The following is an 18,283-nucleotide window of genomic DNA, read 5'->3' on the forward strand; positions in this document are numbered from 1 at the left end:
ATAGATGACAAGATTTTTATGATGGATGCTTAAAATTGATATTTTTTTCCTGCTTACTGAAGCCATGAAAGTATCTACATTATTCATGAAATAGTTTCACCGTTCTGGCATTTAACACAAATGATTGCATATTATTATTGTTGATGATTGCTTTATTCATGTTCCATATTTCTGCAGCTCCATGAGAGCTGATAATCTTATTAACTAAGCTTCCCCCCCCATGTCAATAGAATATAAGAATGTCATAGATGTGTGGTAGGGTGAGCATTGTTGACTGAGTATATTATGTGCTAACATGGTAGCTAGAACTGTTGCAAACCTGCCAAGATACCATGTTCATTTACATAAAGTTACTATGTAAAAATGTTTTCTTGTTACCCATTATCCATTGTAACTGCTAATTCAAATAAAAATAGTGCCTCAAAATATATATTTTTTTCCTTGTCCTGACTTTGACCTCACATGCAGTCATGTATTCTGGCAGATACGAGCCCCTCAGTCGCATATTGGGAAGTCGATTGCCCTATTGAGTGATCAGGATCTCAGTCGTCAATGGACTAGTTATAAAGCAGATCACTGATCTCCATAACCAGCCTATTAACACTATGAATGAGTGAAACAGAGGCCTGTAGGAACATGCCTTGTAATCCATGATCCATGAGTAGCAGGCACCACACATTGCGAAGGCAGACCCCAGTGTCCATGTATGGGCACCTTGGTGACCCCCTAAATCTGCTTATGTTTGCATACACTTGCATTTTGATTTTATACGTCTATGTATCCCTGTGCAGCAACACAAGCAAAGAAGTTGTATTAACATTTACATTATTTTTCTTAATACTGAATGACAGATACTTTGTATGGAGGAGCCTTGTAAAGAAGTTGTCCGGAGGACCTCACGGATTCCTCTGAATCCACCAGATCCAGAGATGATTGTAGGCAACAGAAAAAACACACAAAAATGTATTATTATTATATTAGGTTACCTTTTCATATTTATTAGTAATATTCAAGTGCAACAATTTTTACTTTGTCCCATGCGTGTTCATTTTTTTTGGCTTATCGCCGCCTAGTGGCCACAGTATATTATAATAACACTAAATAGATCTGTTTTTTGTTATTTTGTGTACAGCATTTGTCTTCTAATTACTTACACAACTTGCTTTTTTTCTAATTTGGGTAGAAAAAAACAAGAACGATTGAAATGACTATGGATAATATGTATGCTGTTCTAGAATGTTATTTAATGTTATCAACACCAGTAGCGTGATGTGTCTGCCCACTGCAAAGCAGAGCAGAATATATGGACAGTTATAAACAAATTGAAAACCATTCCTATGCATTGCTTTAGGTAATAAGTTAAAGTTCTCATTGAGATATACTCCTATTGTGAGACATGCCTTCTTTCTGGAAAGCCTCTTTTACCTCTTTGAAACCAATGACGTACGAGGTGCATCATGAAAAGATGTGCCTAGAGGACTGATGATGTACCTGGTATGTCATCATTAAAAGCAGCGATACAGAGTGGTCAGCTTACAGCAGATCCCCAGATTATCATACTGCCTGTGTAAAAAAATAGAATGGCTCAGTTTTAATTACCCAACCAGATACACTGACGAATGAAAGTCTATGTAAGCATCAGAATTGTCATAAGTAATCAGTTCAGTGTGGTGTTAGAGCTGGCACAGTTATCCAAAATATCACATCTACAGATATCAACCTACATCACTATATGATGCACTGTATTCCACAGGACTTCCCAGATTAAAATAGGTGAATGTAAATATTTTCCAGTTGCAAAATAACAGTTAAAATGTTTCACATTTTTACTTTATTAACTTTCAAACAGACAACATTGATAAAATACAATACTATTATAATAAAACACAGGTATATATTTGGTACAAAGAAGTATTTTTCCTTCTCAGACAGAAGGGACAGAATCTTCAATAAACATCTAGATCTCAATTAACAAAGACCCGTAAATACACTTTTAGACATTGAAAAAAATATTTTTTTTAGACTGGTTTCACAATCACCACCTGAACAATGCTTCCATATAATGTGCTGTTCACCTTGTGTAGGTTAACTATGTATTTGGTCTAATAGAATAATAATATTTAGATCCATGTACAACTGTTACAAAAAGAAAAATAATAATAGCTAACTCTAATCCTATAGATTTATTTTGCTGCAGAGAGCAGAATCTTAAAAGAAGGGCATAGGACTACTACCCATTTTAAGAAATTGAGATAAAACTGTAAATAAAAAGAAATTGTGAAAGTACCAATACTAAAAACTGGAAATGCAGTACCAAATATAACACTTTTTTAAAATTCTGTTGGAAAAAATTGTTAGAATTTTACAAACATTTTTGTAACAAGCAAATTGCATAAAGATTAAAATTAAAACCGTACTAAATATATTTAGTTCAACCTGTTTTTTTCCCCCCCCAAAAAACGGACCCTACCAAAATCATGATAACCAAATTCTTGATGTCAATTCTTGATTCTCATGTCACAATTATAACATTCCAAAATTTTTATCCCAAAATATCCATGCCCTACTTATAAGAAATATCACTCTGAATTTTGAAAAAGCTGTTTTTTCACAATAACACCCATGAATAATACAATTGCACTAAAAAAATCATATCAATAATATATTGTACAAGCTCATACAGCAACACATGTTGAACTGCAACACTGTTTACACAACCTCAATCTGAGGTGACAAGACAGCAATATTAAATATAATAAAATGCAACACATACAAAGACACTTGATTTTTTTTCCTTAATTCACAATAGTGTGACTTGATATCAGCACTATGTATGCTATAAAAATAAAACAAAGAATGGCGTACCTTAACATCGCACTCATTTCGATTCTTTCCACTGAAATATTGCTTGATAACTTAAAGGTGATGTTAAAACATTTCCAAGACAAAATGAACATATTTACTTGTTAGGTGTCAGAGCATGCAGTCACTTTAAATCTGTGATGATGGTGACATTCTACATTACTGTTAATTCAAATTATGTTGCATAATAAGCACACCAATAATAGAGGTCTAAAAGGAAAATATATATGTAAAAAATATAATAAAATAAAAAAAAAAATTTCATTCCAAAGAAAATATCTAATCTGTGCAATGCTGTAAATCAATCTTCCAGCTAATTTTCATTAATAGAATGAATTTAAAAGGTCCCATAAAAATGTTCTAATGTTTTGAGATAACATTAGGCTCAGCGCCGCCTCCATAGTGTAAATGGGCCAGCGGGGAGATTAGAGATCATCCTTGTAATCCCCCCATTAAGCAGTGCCACATGGGGGGCCTGATCACCCAGGATGGCAATCTGCCCCTTGAATGAAATATGCCTGATTGCTATAATATTTCTCATTTTGTACCGCGGGCAGAAATGGAGTGTGTTATACAAAAAAAATTCAGAAAAAAATATAACAAACGTATACCTTGAACGTATGTGAATAATAGCGAGTCAATTCTAGTGTGTGAATAGATTTATCCCTATGGGCTTCAGTGATATTCACTGGGGTCTGAGGATTTGAGGAACACATAATAGAAGATTCAAATTGAACTTTCACAGATTGTGCCTTTCTCTACAACTCACATTTAAGTAAAACAACCCTGTAGTATGCCATAATAGACACTAGTAGTTAATAAGGACAGTATGTACAAAAGGTGTGCAAACAATAATATGAGAGAGAAAAAGTATGTTATATTTCAAAAACTTTTTTTTGCATATTGAATTTCCAGAAATGAATGAAAAAAAATATTTTCTTATCATAATAAAATTGGCTCTTTTCATACATTGTGTATTTTTACTTCCACTGAATATTACTAAAAACCAAGGTTCTGAAGTTATTGGTGGGCAGTGTTTAATAATTTTACCTTTTGCTTCTTCGGACCTAAGGTTCTTATTATTCAGTATGTTTTAGGACATCGGGTACATGTCAAAGCGGGGACCAGTTAACATGAAATAAACACCGATGTAACAAAACCCAAGCATACTGATTGCGCATTTTACGGGTTATGGGGTAAGCATCAAGAAAACCCCTTTTTTGATGTTGGGGAACCCAAAATATACAGAGTTTTATTTTAAGACTATGTAGGATTGTGCATGTTAGGATATAATTCAAGTATCCCTCTAAGGTTACAAACCTCTTGGTTATCAGTGATACCATTAGAAATACCTATAACACATACAAAATAAAATCTGTTTTACAAAATAGGATATTTGTAATATCTATATATATATATATATATATATTTTCTTTAGTAAAATCATAGGTCTTTAATTGTATCAAATTTAAATTAGAAATTCCCATTTTGAACGGTCTAACAGGCAATGTATTTGACTTTAAAGAATGCCTCATCTCCTTTAAAGTTGCCCCATGAAACATACTTTGAAGCATAGTGTTTTAGAACATTTGGCACATTCGTGTTATGTAGCATTCATGTTGCTTTATACTTGAGATATGTTACATATAAGTTTTAATTTCCTAGACGTTTAAATAACGTATTGCAAATAGGACCAAGAACATAAAAATCTGAGTGTGAGACTGTAAAGCAGCAATGTTTCTAAAACAAAAAAGCTATTGTCAAGTTTAACGGCACAATATATATAACTACTTTGGAACTACAAATACATTCACACATTTGGAACAACTCTGTCGTATACCTAAAGACTTGGAACAGCCTTAGGGGTCCCTTTATAAGTCTTGTCCAAGACGTTCAATTTCTTCGATTAGAAAATCAATATCCTGATGGGACGCGGCTGGATTTGAGATCACCATGCGAAAGAAGTTAACTTTGTCACTATGTGGCTGGTAGCTGACCATGGTGGTTCCATATTCCATCATTCTAGCTTTGATCACAGGAGCAACCTGCAAAAATACACCTTTGTCGTTAGGTATTGACTGATATACAAACAGTCTTTCTATTTTACATTCTCTAATATATTATCGCAAATTGTCATTTGACTGACAAAGGGTAGATTCTGATCTTTCATGGTTACATAGACATAACTGCTCATAAGGGTCAGTTTGCTTACCTATTGTATGCTTTCTAGTGTCTAGTGACAAAATAAAGTCAGAAAATCCATATGCTATGTATCGTAAAGCTTAATATATGCTTGTGTGACAGCGTAACAGGTAACTCCATCTCACCTATAAAGTGTTCAGAACATAAACTCCAACAGGAGGGAAATAAAGTGTTTTTATTCCCGTAATAAGACTCTACACATATCCTAGTTAGGTTGATGGTTTTTTTTATTTTACCTTTGATAGTCGACTCATTCTTTCTTCATTGTTTTCCATATTTCTTAGGCTTGGTGGTACGTACCAGAAGCAAACATTTGTATGCTGGGGCTGTTGGAATGAATAAATGATAGCCATTATTTTTCCGAATGCTTGCTCCACTTGGTAATATACATGTGGCTATGACATAAAGTTTTTACAGAAAATGCATATTCTTACATTGTGCGAATGACACGTAATCATTATTTATACTTGAATGTTGCTACTTAAAAACATACAGTCCAAATAATTTACAAATGGGTTCTTAATAATGTATCATTATACTAAGGAAGGGTTGATATTTACATAAATCCTACTCAAAATAGAGCATTTATGAGGACTGTTAAAAAAGGACAAAGTATGGAAACTTTTTTCATTTTTTAAAATTTTTTATTTAAAGTTAAGCCCCTCTAATTCACAGGGCAGGCATGGGAGGGGGGAGGTGTTATAATTTCATATAGTTTTAAACCCCTCCACCCCATTAGCTGATAATGTGCTAGAGGGGGGTATAAAGGGACATATACCCCCAAGTGTTATTTAATGACCCTTTACCCCACTGCACACATGGTGGGGGAAGAAGGGAGGAATCATTACTTCCTCTTGGTTCATAGGGGGTGTTTGGACCCTGTTTAATATTAAAATTATTAATTACTTCAAAATATCATAGGGGAGTTAATTTTGTGAGTTACAGGTAAGGGCATGCAGAATCTACCAGTTTGTGAGTCCTAGTTTCTGGTTGAAATCATCTGAGCTAATTTATTCAGTCAAGTGTATTATTTACTAACACGTGTATGTAATACAATTAGAACAATTAGTGAGATCTTGAGGGTGCATTGTGGAGAATCGCAGAGGCTGGAATTAGAAACTAGGCAATAAAAATGATTCTGATCTAAGACTGAAGGCCTGAATTTTGTGAAGAATTTCCTTTGATACACAATTAACTTTTGTGAAATTGTCTGTTATGCTGTGATCTTAGTTTAAGAAGAAAGAAAATGAACCATACCTTTCCATCAATGACCATTTCATAACCTTCTCTGTTCTTTATCTTGTTGTAAAGATACTCCGCAAGTTCCAAACACTTATCGATCTGAGCTTCAAATCCTGTTGTTCCCTAAAACAGATATAACATGTTTACATAAACATACCAGTAATAGTGCAGACGTGTAATTTAACATCCAATGTGTAAGGGCTGATTTTCATCCTTAGTAATGTCCCGGTTTTAGTTATTAGTTTATTACACCATAACATCGCATTATAGAGTTTTTTTGATGGACATTTAACTAAAAGTCTCATAGGAACTAGACTTGCGCATTCGTCTTCGGGCGAACATGTAAACGAGCACGAAGAGGCCGTTGTTTTGTTCGTGCCGAAGAGGCGCCGAAGAGAATACAGTGCCGGCAAAACGTAGAAGACGAAGACTCACAACCACGAAGAATCGAAGATTCTTGGTGATCGTCTTCGTTTTTGCCGCGCAGCCGCCAAAATTTCAAACAGGAGTGAGCTGATCCTCGTCTCTCCAATCAGCTCACTCTTGTGACGTCACGCTAAGGGTCTCGTCCAATGCCTGTGCTGCTGTTTTTTGAATTATGAAGGCGCCTTTATAAGACCAGAGCTTGCCTGAGAGATCCATTCATTTTTCGCTGTGACTGCTTTGGCAACACTGCTGTGCTGCATCCGAGCGTTACAGAGAGAGATTGTTCTGTTCTGTGTGAGACTGGTAAGCCTTAGCCTGCCATTTCTCACAGTGTACTTCATCCTCACTTCAGTTCTACTGAATTAATAATATTTAATAATAATAATTTGATTAATTTAATATTTTTTTTATTTAATTTGTCTGTCATCAACTGTGTAGTTCTGTTGAGTTGACAGTGCACTCAGTGCCTCACTGGCACTGGGGTGCCCTTGCCCTGGGCTGGCACTAGTGCCTACTGCCTGTCCTGCTTAAATAAATTAAATAATAGAATTTATAAATAATTTAATAGAATATATTATTAATAATTGAATACATATAAAATTATATATATATTTGTCAGTTATATATACTATAGTTAGTACAGTATTAGTAATAGTATACTAGTGTAGAGTGTACTGTAGACATTCAAGACATCTACTAGTGTCTAATCTAAAATCAGTAATATTAATAATTAATAATTGAATACATTATAAAATTATATATATATTTGTCAGTTATATATACTATAGTTAGTAAAAGTATACTAGTGTAGAGTGTACTGTAGACATTCAAGACATCTACTAGTGTCTAATCTAAAATCATTAATATCAATAATTCTATAATTCTTATCTTAATAGTTAATTAAATTAGCTATAAATATAATTAATAATTACTACTAGCTTATAGTTCAGCTAATCTTATTAGTACTGGTGCTGCAGCTCTATAGTTTGTGCTTTGTTTTAGCAACAGCAAGAGACCAAGTCAATTTTTCTTAATTAATAATATTTCATTTTATTTCATTTGTTTTGCTCACCTCAGTCCATCAGTGAAGTGAACTTGTTGGGCTAGTGAGTGCAACCGCATAAGTGCTGTGTGTTTCAGCAAGCAGTAAAGCTAACTGTTTTGCTGTGACATTATTTTATTTCTAATTTCTTTTCAAGAAAAATTGACTGTGTGACGACAACAACTGTACTAAGCAAAACTTCAAGCTACTAGCTGTAGTACTAAAATAATTCTAATCTTTAATCTTCTTAATCTATAATATATAATATAATATAAATTCTAATTCATAATTTATAATATATAAGTAATTCTATCTAATTCATGATCTATATTCTATCTATAATCCATAATATAAGTAATTCTAATCTATTAATAATATAATATTATATATAACTTAACCTCACTTTAGCTTAGTGGGCTTGAGAGCGTCTGCCTAGAGTTAGACTAGAATACTAATATAGCTTTAGGTTTAGCATAGTAGTAGGATAGGCTCTTAGGCCTGTGTAAATTCAAAGTCTTTAATTTTTTTATCCCCCTTTTTTTTGTTTTTTTAAACACTACACTACACACACAACACAAAATTTGAAATGGATCCTCCTTTTGGGACTAAGGAGGGACAAGCTCCATCTACCACCACCACCACCAGCACCACCACCAGTTCTAAGATGCAGCCTTTGCGTCAGTCTAGTCGGCCAAGTAGGCCAAGCTCTCGCTTATTATTTGGGGAAGCATTGCTTGAAGGATCATCAAGTAAAGGAAAGGCACCAAAAGCAGACAGTAGTAGTGCTGCTAGGCCCACAAGCTCTATGTTTTTTTACGGAAAGCCTAAAGCACCAGAAGCACGTTCAAAGTTAAAGGGTAGCACAACTAGTACTTCTACTAGCCCAGTGAGTAAAAAGAAGTGCCTTTTGCCCCAAGCAGCATCTTCCCCATCCACGAGCAGCATGCAAGGTACCAAGCAGAGCCAAATTAGCAGCAAGACTCAGAGGGGTCCCAAACCAAAGCGATCTCATTCCTTCGTAGGGAAAACCACCACTACCACAACCACCACCCCCACCTCTACCACCACTAGTGCTGCGCCTACTGTTCCCACCAGTACCGCCACGTCCTCCTAGTACCTCTAGCAAGCCACCAAGTCCTTACAATATTTTTGTAAAGACAGTTAGAGAGAGGGCTACACATAGTGGAACTCCACCTAGCGAGGTAGCAGAGGAGCCTGAGACTGAGAGGCCAAGTGCAGAGTCTGTTCTTCCTGCTCGCACTACTACTAGTCACGAGTCTCGCGACGATATCAGTCTTAGCTCCAGCCTAGCAGGAATTCCATTCGATCTGGCTAATGAAGAACTAGACTATGAGCCAGAGGAAGTAGAGGAGATGAGTGGTCAGGAATCAGATTCCTCAGGGAGCAGTGTCCAAATGACTAGTGCACAATTTTCCCCTGAGCCTCCACCTTCTCCTCTATGGTCATCACATCACCCCCACCAGCAGCAGCAAAACCTAGCAAATCTAAAGTTAAAGCAATTAGCAGTCCCACTATGGCCAGTACTGTTACCACCAGTCCCACCACCACTAGTTCTGCCTCTGGTCATCCACCCCGAGCAGAAGGAGCAGCACCCAAGGCACACTCCAAGGCTATGCGCGCCCCAATTTGGGAGCACTTTGAAAATGTTGAAGAAGGGCGCTATGGAAAGTGCAAACATTGTAGGAAGCTAATAAGCAGAGGGAAAGTGTCTGGCCATTTTACCAGTGCTAGCATGAAGCATCACCTCAGCATTCAACACAACGCTGTGCTATTGGGGAAAGATGCAGAAGTAAAACTTAGTGCAGGCAGCATAGCTGGTGGCCGTGGAAAAACCCCAACAGCTGCTTCTGAGCCAATAGCAGCAGCAGCAGCAGCTAGTGCTGGCAGCCAGAGACCAAGGCAGGTTGGAGCACTGCATGTCCAGCCCACCCTGGAACAATTTGTGGCATTCCAATCCAAAAGGTCAATGCCCAAACAGCAGGCCAATAAAGTAACGTGACTTATTGGTCAGTTCATTGCTGTTGGAGGGGCATCCTTCTCTATGATCGAAGGGGAGCCTTTCAAACAATTGATGGTGGCTGTGGCTCCACAATATACAGTTCCGTCACGTTCCACTTTCAGCAGGAACATTGTCCCCTCATTGTATCGGTCCTGTGTTGCAGCAGTGAAAGAGGAGCTTTCCAAGGCTGCTGGTCAGTCTGTTCATTTCACTACAGATTTGTGGAGTGCACCTAGTGGGCAGCATGCCTTTCTTTCTTTGACAGCACACTGGTGGCAGCCCGGTGTGCCCAAGGAAGCTGCTGCAGCAGGCTACCGATCATTCCTTCTCCATGCAGAAGTGTTGGATGAAAAGCACACTTCCCAAAATATTCTGCATGCGATTAGGAAAATGTTTAGCCTTTGGGTGGGAGCAGAGGCAGGCACCAATGTTGAAGTTGGTTTTGTGGTAACTGACGGAGGTGCCAATATGGTGAAAGCGCTGCGAGATGGTCATATTGTTGGTGTGCGCTGTGCAGCCCACATCATCTATCTTGTAGTGAAGGCAGCAATGTCAGAAGGAACTAATGTGGCAGCAGTAGTTCTGTCCCGGTGCAGAAAGATCGCTGGGCACTTTCACCATAGTGTTAAGGCTAGCTGAGGGAAGAGCAAGAGAGGTCCTGCCTACGTCAGGATGTCAGTACACGGTGGAACTCCACGTTAGACATGCTGGAGAGGATTTTTGAGCAGCAGAGGGCAATCCATAATCTTGCCTCAGAGCACAATATTGGGATTACCTCTCCATTGAATAGGGAGGATTGGACAGTGATCGCCCAGCTAGTGGCAGTCCTTAAACCATTCAGGGATGCCACAGAAAGTTTAAGCTCAAACACTGCCAGTCTGGCCCAGGTAATCCCAGTGTTCTCCCATCTAGGCAGCAAGATGGATGTGTTCCTTGAAAACCGTGAGGTTGTTCAAGGTGGCACTCTACATCCTGACGTAGCAGCCATAGTCAGGAAGCTGAAGGATCTGCTAAAAGTACACCTTCGCAAACGCATGGAAGAGAGTCCCGAAATGATGCTAGAGTGCCTTTGCGATCCAAGAATTAAGGGAAAGCTAGCTTTGAAATTTAATGTTCTCAGTAGCTACCGGGAGCAATTGGTCAACAAGGTGCGCGACTGGCAGCGTAAAATGGGAATGCTGTCTGAGGAGGGAGAGGTGCAGGAGGAGGAAGAGATTATGTGGTCTGCTACTCCTAGCAGCAGCATCAGCAGCAGTGCCACAAGCATCACAACAACACAGCTGAGTGGAGCAGCTGCGTTTTGGGAAGAGGCACTTGGGAGTATAGTTGGACCATCTGACAGACCTAGCAGCAGAAAGGAGAGTAGTGCTGCTGAAATGGTCAAACTTTACCTCTGTGAAGTTCCTTCTGCACCTAATGTTGATCCTCTTAGCTACTGGGATGAAAAAAAGAGTGTGTGGCCTGCACTCTCATGGGTTGCGCAGCAGCTTCTATCATGTCCGCCAACCACTGTTCAAAGTGAGCGTGTGTTTTCTATGACTGGAAACATACTGAGTCCACAGCGCTCACGCATGGCACCTCATCTGATGGAGCAGATTGCCTTTCTTAAATTCAATCTGCCCAAATTGGGTTACCCAGCTCTTAGCTTGGAAAGTTAATTTGTTCAAGGTAGTTTCTCCCCCTGGCTGCGTCTGTTTGCGGTGTGGCAACGCCTGCTACCTCCGCCGGTGTAGCCAGCTTACGCTAGGGCCTTGTGTCTGAGTTCTGTAAGTCTAGGACTGACAGTTGTTTGGATGCTTTGCTCTGGGGTGAAACAGGTGAGTGGGTCGCCAATTGCCCACTCATTCGCCTTTTCCATTTCCATTTCAATTTCATTTTTTTCCGTCTGATACACAACCTACCAAACATAACACACACAATAACACATAACACACATAACACATATAACACAGTGACATAACACATAACACACATAACACACTCACGTACAATGCACAAATCACAAGGACCTTTCCTCCTGTTATTTGCCCTGGCCTTCACTTCTACACTCACTAGCATTAACGCTATAACTCACACTTCACCCTATAACATTTTTCCATCCACATAGCTGCCAACAGACCCAACTTTTTCTGGGACAGTCCTGCTTTTTTCCTGTCCCATCAAATTTAGCTAAACTAGGTATGCTAGTGCACATAGGTATAGCTGGGTAGGGTAGCACTACAACATTAAAAAAAATATAATAAAGTAAATAATAATAAATGTAACTTTAAAATAAAATTCAATAAACCCCTTAAAATTAAAATTACATTATTATTTAGACATACTACATCTTTAACCAAAACAGTGCACTGCTAATAATCTTAAAAAAACCCGTACATTAACCCTAAGCTATTTTATAGTTCTTGTCCATCTGCTGCTGCTGCTGCTCCGATGTGTTCTTAACCCCGTATTAACCCCTACTACGCAGCCGGGAGAAAACGAAGATGAAACGAGCACGAAGAATGGCCACGAATATTCGCCCGAAAAGAAGACAGGAACGGGCGAAGACAAGTACGAAGACGAACACGAAGAGCCCCCTGGTGCCCAAGTCTACTAGGAACCTGTGATTGTGACACAGGAACTGTTATTGTAAAGATATGGTATATGGTGTTTGTTGCTGAAGTAGCAGTTTTTTAATTAACCCATGAGTTTCATGTTATTTAAAAGCTGAACTTGAAGAAACAACCAATGACATACCAGAATGACTGTTAGGATACATTTCAATAACATTTTAGTCCATTTTGAACGGTGCTCAGGTATGAATGTCTGTAGGTCAAGAACTATTAAGGGTTTAATAATCATCAGTTTCTTATAAAAATGTGGTTGCTTTTTACCTTCGCTCTCCACATCAGCCATAACTTGAAAATGTCAACATGGCGTCCGCATTGCAACGCTTTATCTCCTGTATCATAGGACAAGTCATAGTGTTTGTCTTGCTGGAAGAGGTACGACGCATGCATTTGATTGCAGTTCTGCATTAATCCCTTGATATTGGAAAATGAAAAAGATCTTTAGCTCCTGATGCTATAGCGTCTGCATTTTATTATTTATTTAGCATCACAAAAAACAGTGAAGAAGCCATACCTCCTCTCTAACCAGCAGCGCAGAGCACTGGAGAGGAACGCCCATCATTTTATGTGGATTCCATGTCACTGAATTGGCCCTGGAATAAAATATAAACATTTTCTTATGTTCTTCTTCACCGTTCCAGTTTCAGTTCATGTTACATTCCCGGTTTTAAAATGGACAAGTCTACTGTAAAAAAATACAAAAAAACTATGGTGGGGCAATAGCTATACCAAAGGTAGGAAAAATCATCCAAACCCCATAAACAGTTAAGATGGTTGTTCTCATAGTATACACATTAGGTAGGTTCTTAACACATCTATATCACTTCTAATAGTATACTATATTATTAGTGTGTACATATATATATATATATACCGTATTTGCTCGATTATAAGACGAGGTTTTTTTCAGAGCAATTGCTCTGAAAAAATACCCCTCGTCTTATAATCGGGGTCGTCTTATAATCAGACCTCAAATCAGTCTGACTATGAGACGACTAAGATCCAGATCCCCCGCAGCTGCAGGGGACCTGGATCCTCCTGTCTCCCCCGCCCCACTTACCGGTGCTTCTGAGTCCCCGGTGTGTAGCCGGGGCAGCGTGTAGATGTCTAGCCACACCTCCTTCCGGTTGCAGCGAATCGCGTAGACATCTACACGCTGCGCTGCCCCGGCTGCATGACAGGGGAGTCAGAAGCACCGGTAAGTTGGGGGGGGGTGTTAAATGGGGGGCATAAGGCATTTCTGGAGGCAGAGTGTTCTATGAAATGCCTTTTAACCCCCTTAATGCCACTCTGCCTCCAGAAATGCCTTTTTAACTCTCTATACGCCACTCTGCCTCCTGAATGCCTTAAACCTCCCTATATGCCACTCTGCCTCATAATATGCCTTTTAACCCCCTTAATGCCAGAGTGACATATAGGGGTATAAGGCATTTCTGGAGGCAGAGTGGCACATAGGGGGTCAAAAGGCATATCATGGGGCACAGTGGCATATAGGGTTAAAAGGCATATCATGGGGCACAGTGGCATATAGGGTTAAAAGGCATATCATGGGGCACAGTGGCATATAGGGTTAAAAGGCATATCATGGGGCACAGTGGCATATAAGGGGTATAAGGCATTTCTGGGGCAGATGTGCATAACTGCGGGAGCAGGTTGGAAAATAGAAGGAAATAAAACCAAAATATTTTTCTCAATCATAGCTTTTATAAAAAAAAATAGTTTACATGAATTAACATTTACTGGTAAAACTTTTTTCCTATAGGGTCGTCTTATATTCAGGCTTTTTCTTTTTTTCCTAAATTAATATTCAGATTTGGGGGGTCGTCTTATAATCAGGGTCATTTTATAATCGAGCAAATACGGTATAACTATATATATATATATATATATATATATATATATATACTTGTGCATTTGGAGCCATATGACGCCACGAAAATGAGGCCACACCCCACCCATGAATCAGACGAAAACAAAGAAAACAAAAACACTCAGAATTTTCATCCAAAGTATGTGGGCCCACATTCACTGACACTCTCACACACTCTCACTTACTCTCTGACATTCTCATTCCCATTCACTCTCTCTCAATGTTTCTCTGCTTCTCTTGTCAACCACTTCAACTGACTTCCACTTCGGCTTCGGCATCTTCTATCGTTTATCTTGTCCATTCTCTCCTCTCTTCTATCTTTAGTCATCTATGTTCGTCCACAGACATAAGCCGGTGGGAACTTCTGCCAAAATGGAGATGCTTGTGGTGACATCCTTTCCTCCAGGAGAGAATATGTCACTGAAAGCGCCGTCATTTTGTCCTAACTTGAACTCACGGCAATTAGGTGGGCTTCAGGTGATGTCCTCTCCCAGATCCTACAATCGGTATGGAGGACGTCACTGAAAGCGCTGTCATTTTGCTCTAACTTGAACTCAGGGCACGATGGCTTCACTTTCAGACATCCTCTCCTCCGATTGGAGAATCGGGGAGAGGACATCATCGCAATCACTGACAATTAATTAGTGGGAGGGTACAGAGACCTTTACTCCTTCACCCCAAATTGTTTGCTTGAATGGAAGTTTTAGTGATGAAAGCCTTTTCCAGTCATAGAGAATATCTCAAACCCCCTTACTGGTTGTGACGTTATGTCTATATATACTTTACTCCCATGCTCCAGCAGCTCCAAGTTGTTTGATAATTAATTTCGTCCTCTATTTCCTTGAGGTTCCTTGATTGAAAATATTCAATTTTGTATGCACCTGCTTTTTTTAACTTTACATTTAGAATGGGCTCGTTCCTTGAGCTAAATGTAAGGGTCGTCGATGCAGCATTTTAAGTTGCAGAGAGACACAGGCTTCACCAGGGATGGAGAGTGGTAGGTGGGATTCTTAAATATATATAGGATGGACAGGGATGGAGGAAGGGGGGAGAGGCATGAGTGGGGTCAATATCTCAACCAGAGGGCAAATTATCCCACATCTCAATGGACAAGATGGAGGGTGGGGGGAGGGTTAGTTTGGATCCTGTATCCATTCAAGGTTATTTTGTTCACTCCACCACACACCTTAGATAATAGAATGGCCCCTGGGAGCCCAGTATAGTTTTCAAATTTTTTGTAAGGGGTGCTGTTTAGCGAGTTGCACACGAGGACATTCAACTAGCATGCCCTCATCTGGAATGTTAATTTACATGCTCTCACAAGTTCATATAATAGTGAATACAAAGGAATTGATTATCCGGTATTAGCATGCAAGTAAAGTCAAGTGTAGTAGCTCGTGTTAACCCTTAACTTGAGCACATTCGCATTTATAATGAATGAAAAGTTCTGCTTAATTAGCTGCATTCTTTCTCTTCATTGAATCTTATTCTATACACTCACAACTCAGAATTGAGTTTTGTACAACGGGAAATATTGGGTTATATGAGCCGAATTTTTTTTTATCTGCCTTAAAATGCTATGATGTGTTTCTATATTGAACTACATAAAAAAAAATCTGTAAGAGAAGCCCAATTCATTGATTATAAAATATTTTTCTCATCTATATCACAATGGAGTTTCCTTTAATGTATTATTAGATCTATTTCTTTTTTGAAAAATGCTCTTTTAGATCAATGGTGTCGGCAACATATTTTCTTATCATCATGGATTCAGCTATTAATCAAAGCTTAATGCCAAGGTGACCTTGCCGAGGAGTCTGACAAATCTGAGATAACATTCAGGCCAGTTCTGGATTTACTAATCAAACAAACCCTAAATAAAAAGAACACAATGGGTTTTAAATGATGGTTTCTTTGGCAAATGGAACAGTTACCACTTTAAGACTACATAATTCTACACAACTACAGTGTACACTGCACATGGTCAACCCGGTGACATATCATATTATCACGTTAACCTAATGTCTATACTGTACAAACCTTTAGCTTAATTGTAAGAAAGTATTTATTTTTACTGTGCATAATACATACTAAACAATTGAAGACTCACGCTATCCTAACTGCCCATGCTAGAGACAAGAAGGCACTTGCGCCATCTGGATGCACACCCCATTACTGATGATTACAGATATCCTTTAAATTACCCCAAAATGATGGGACTACTTTATACACTGTGCCTAATGCTGCTTTTCTTTTTTTCTCCACCCCTTTTACTCTCCTTCCCTATTAGTAGGTTGAAATCACGTCCGAGAAGCAGAAATCCAAGCACATAGTACAGCTGTGAAATTGCCGTAATTACAGTGAATAATACAGTGAAATTGCATCCATTAAAAACACAAACACACCAGACAGACTCTGTAGCAGCTAATTTTTGTGGGACACGTCTTAATATCAGGGAGGAACAGAAGCTGCCTACAGCAAAAAAAATAAAATAAATGCCACCTTAATTTGACACGCTAGAATTTCTTATCTAAAGCCCCACTTTCGACGCGTCTGTCTGTCTGAGATCAGGACTCAGATCCTCGCAGCTCATTGTGAGGATCTAATCCCTAGGAGGCAGAGCAATTACCATTTGCAATTGGGTCATAATAACAATAATGATGTGCAATTTGTGTCTGCAATGTGGATCAGAGTCTGAAATGAGTCTTTATAATAGTTTCCCTTTTTTGGTACATTTTAGATCCCTTAATTGAGGGTACAGTGAAAATTTTATTAATAAGGGATTTAAAAGAAAAAAAATCCTCATTGTTTATTTTAGGAAGGAAAAAGGTCATTACCAAGCACTATTATCTGTTGTATATTTCGACTTTCCAAAATATTAATATTGCAAGTAATACAAAATAACCAACATTATCTTTGGTGCAAGTTTGGCCATTTTCAATTATTACTGATATATTTATATTCTTCAGTGTTTTTTTTTTATAAATAATGTGCTACTCCTCAAGGAAGCGATGCTAACAAAACAATTGCTGCGGACAGAATATAATTTTAATAGAACGGCTCACAAATCAATTAATTTCTGCTCTTTGCAACACCTAGCATTTACCTGGAGCTTCTAAAGCAAAACGCTGCTGCTGCTGCTGCTCCATTTAGATAAAACATTAATTGCATTCTCTGCCAAGTTTATTAAATATCTTTTATTTCTTCAAAAGGATTAATGACATGCATACACCACAGACACTTTAAGATGATACACAGAAACGTCCGTTAATATGGCAGCCATGTTTTTGTGTCCGGGAAGTTCAGGGGGCGGCAGCATCTCTGCCACAGAACCGGGGCAGATCGTTGATCTGTTGAATGAGCTGGTTCCGAAGGAGATCTTTGATCTCCTCAACCGGCTCGTTTACCGTATGGAGCACTGTGCCTAACCGACACAGACTCCATCGTATGCTGTACCCGGTGCAGCGCCAGGATATGATGTCTGATACTGGCACTCAGTAGTGAGGGTGGCTGAGGGTGATAATCAAGCATCCTCTAAAAGATTATGAATAAGGTAAACATCTTACGAGATTAAAGAATCATTTCTGGTCCTTAAACAGTTCTAGTAGTGACAATGCTGCTCTAAAAGTGGAACAGCACCTTTAATCCGTTCATTGCCTGTCTATGGCAGAGAACTTACACCATATTTATGTGTGCTTACATCTTTTCCTGAAATGCTTATTTATGTATTTATATATATAGTTTAAAAAAAAATAATAATAAAATTGTGTACTTTTAAATTGCTTTTTTTCCCCGAGAGGCAGAAACATCTAAACGTGAATGTTCGGAGCTGTTGGTGAGTTTAGTGACAGGAGTGATACAAGACTAAGGAACGGAATATTTTTTGCTTGCCGGAAGGCTTTTTGAGGAGAGTGTTTTAATAGCTAATTTTCCATACCTTTCAACGCCATTTAACTTCCATTTGTGTTTCCTAGACATCAGCAGTCCGCCACCCCAAGCTCCCTGAGAAA

At 38.6% G+C, this 18,283-nt stretch overlaps 1 protein-coding gene across 1 annotated transcript in view; it reads right to left on the reverse strand.

Moving 5' to 3' along the window:
- Positions 1-4,733: 4,733 nt before the first annotated feature.
- LOC149287206 (glutamate decarboxylase 2-like) overlaps positions 4,734-18,283 on the reverse strand; it is a 32,288-nt gene continuing 18,738 nt past the window's right edge. Inside the window, exons 11-16 of the mRNA XM_089493228.1 lie at positions 18,211-18,275; positions 12,918-12,996; positions 12,668-12,817; positions 6,322-6,429; positions 5,301-5,390; positions 4,734-4,907 (exon numbers count right to left, since the gene is read on the reverse strand). Of these exons, the coding sequence (XP_089349354.1) occupies positions 4,734-4,907; positions 5,301-5,390; positions 6,322-6,429; positions 12,668-12,817; positions 12,918-12,996; positions 18,211-18,275 (666 nt within the window). The remainder of the gene's footprint in view (positions 4,908-5,300; positions 5,391-6,321; positions 6,430-12,667; positions 12,818-12,917; positions 12,997-18,210; positions 18,276-18,283) is intronic.

The sequence above is a fragment of the Sceloporus occidentalis genome, unplaced genomic scaffold (genome assembly GCF_023333645.1).
Source record: "Sceloporus occidentalis isolate IW3139 unplaced genomic scaffold, rSceOcc1.0.p SCAF_63, whole genome shotgun sequence".
NCBI lineage: Eukaryota > Metazoa > Chordata > Lepidosauria > Squamata > Phrynosomatidae > Sceloporus > Sceloporus occidentalis.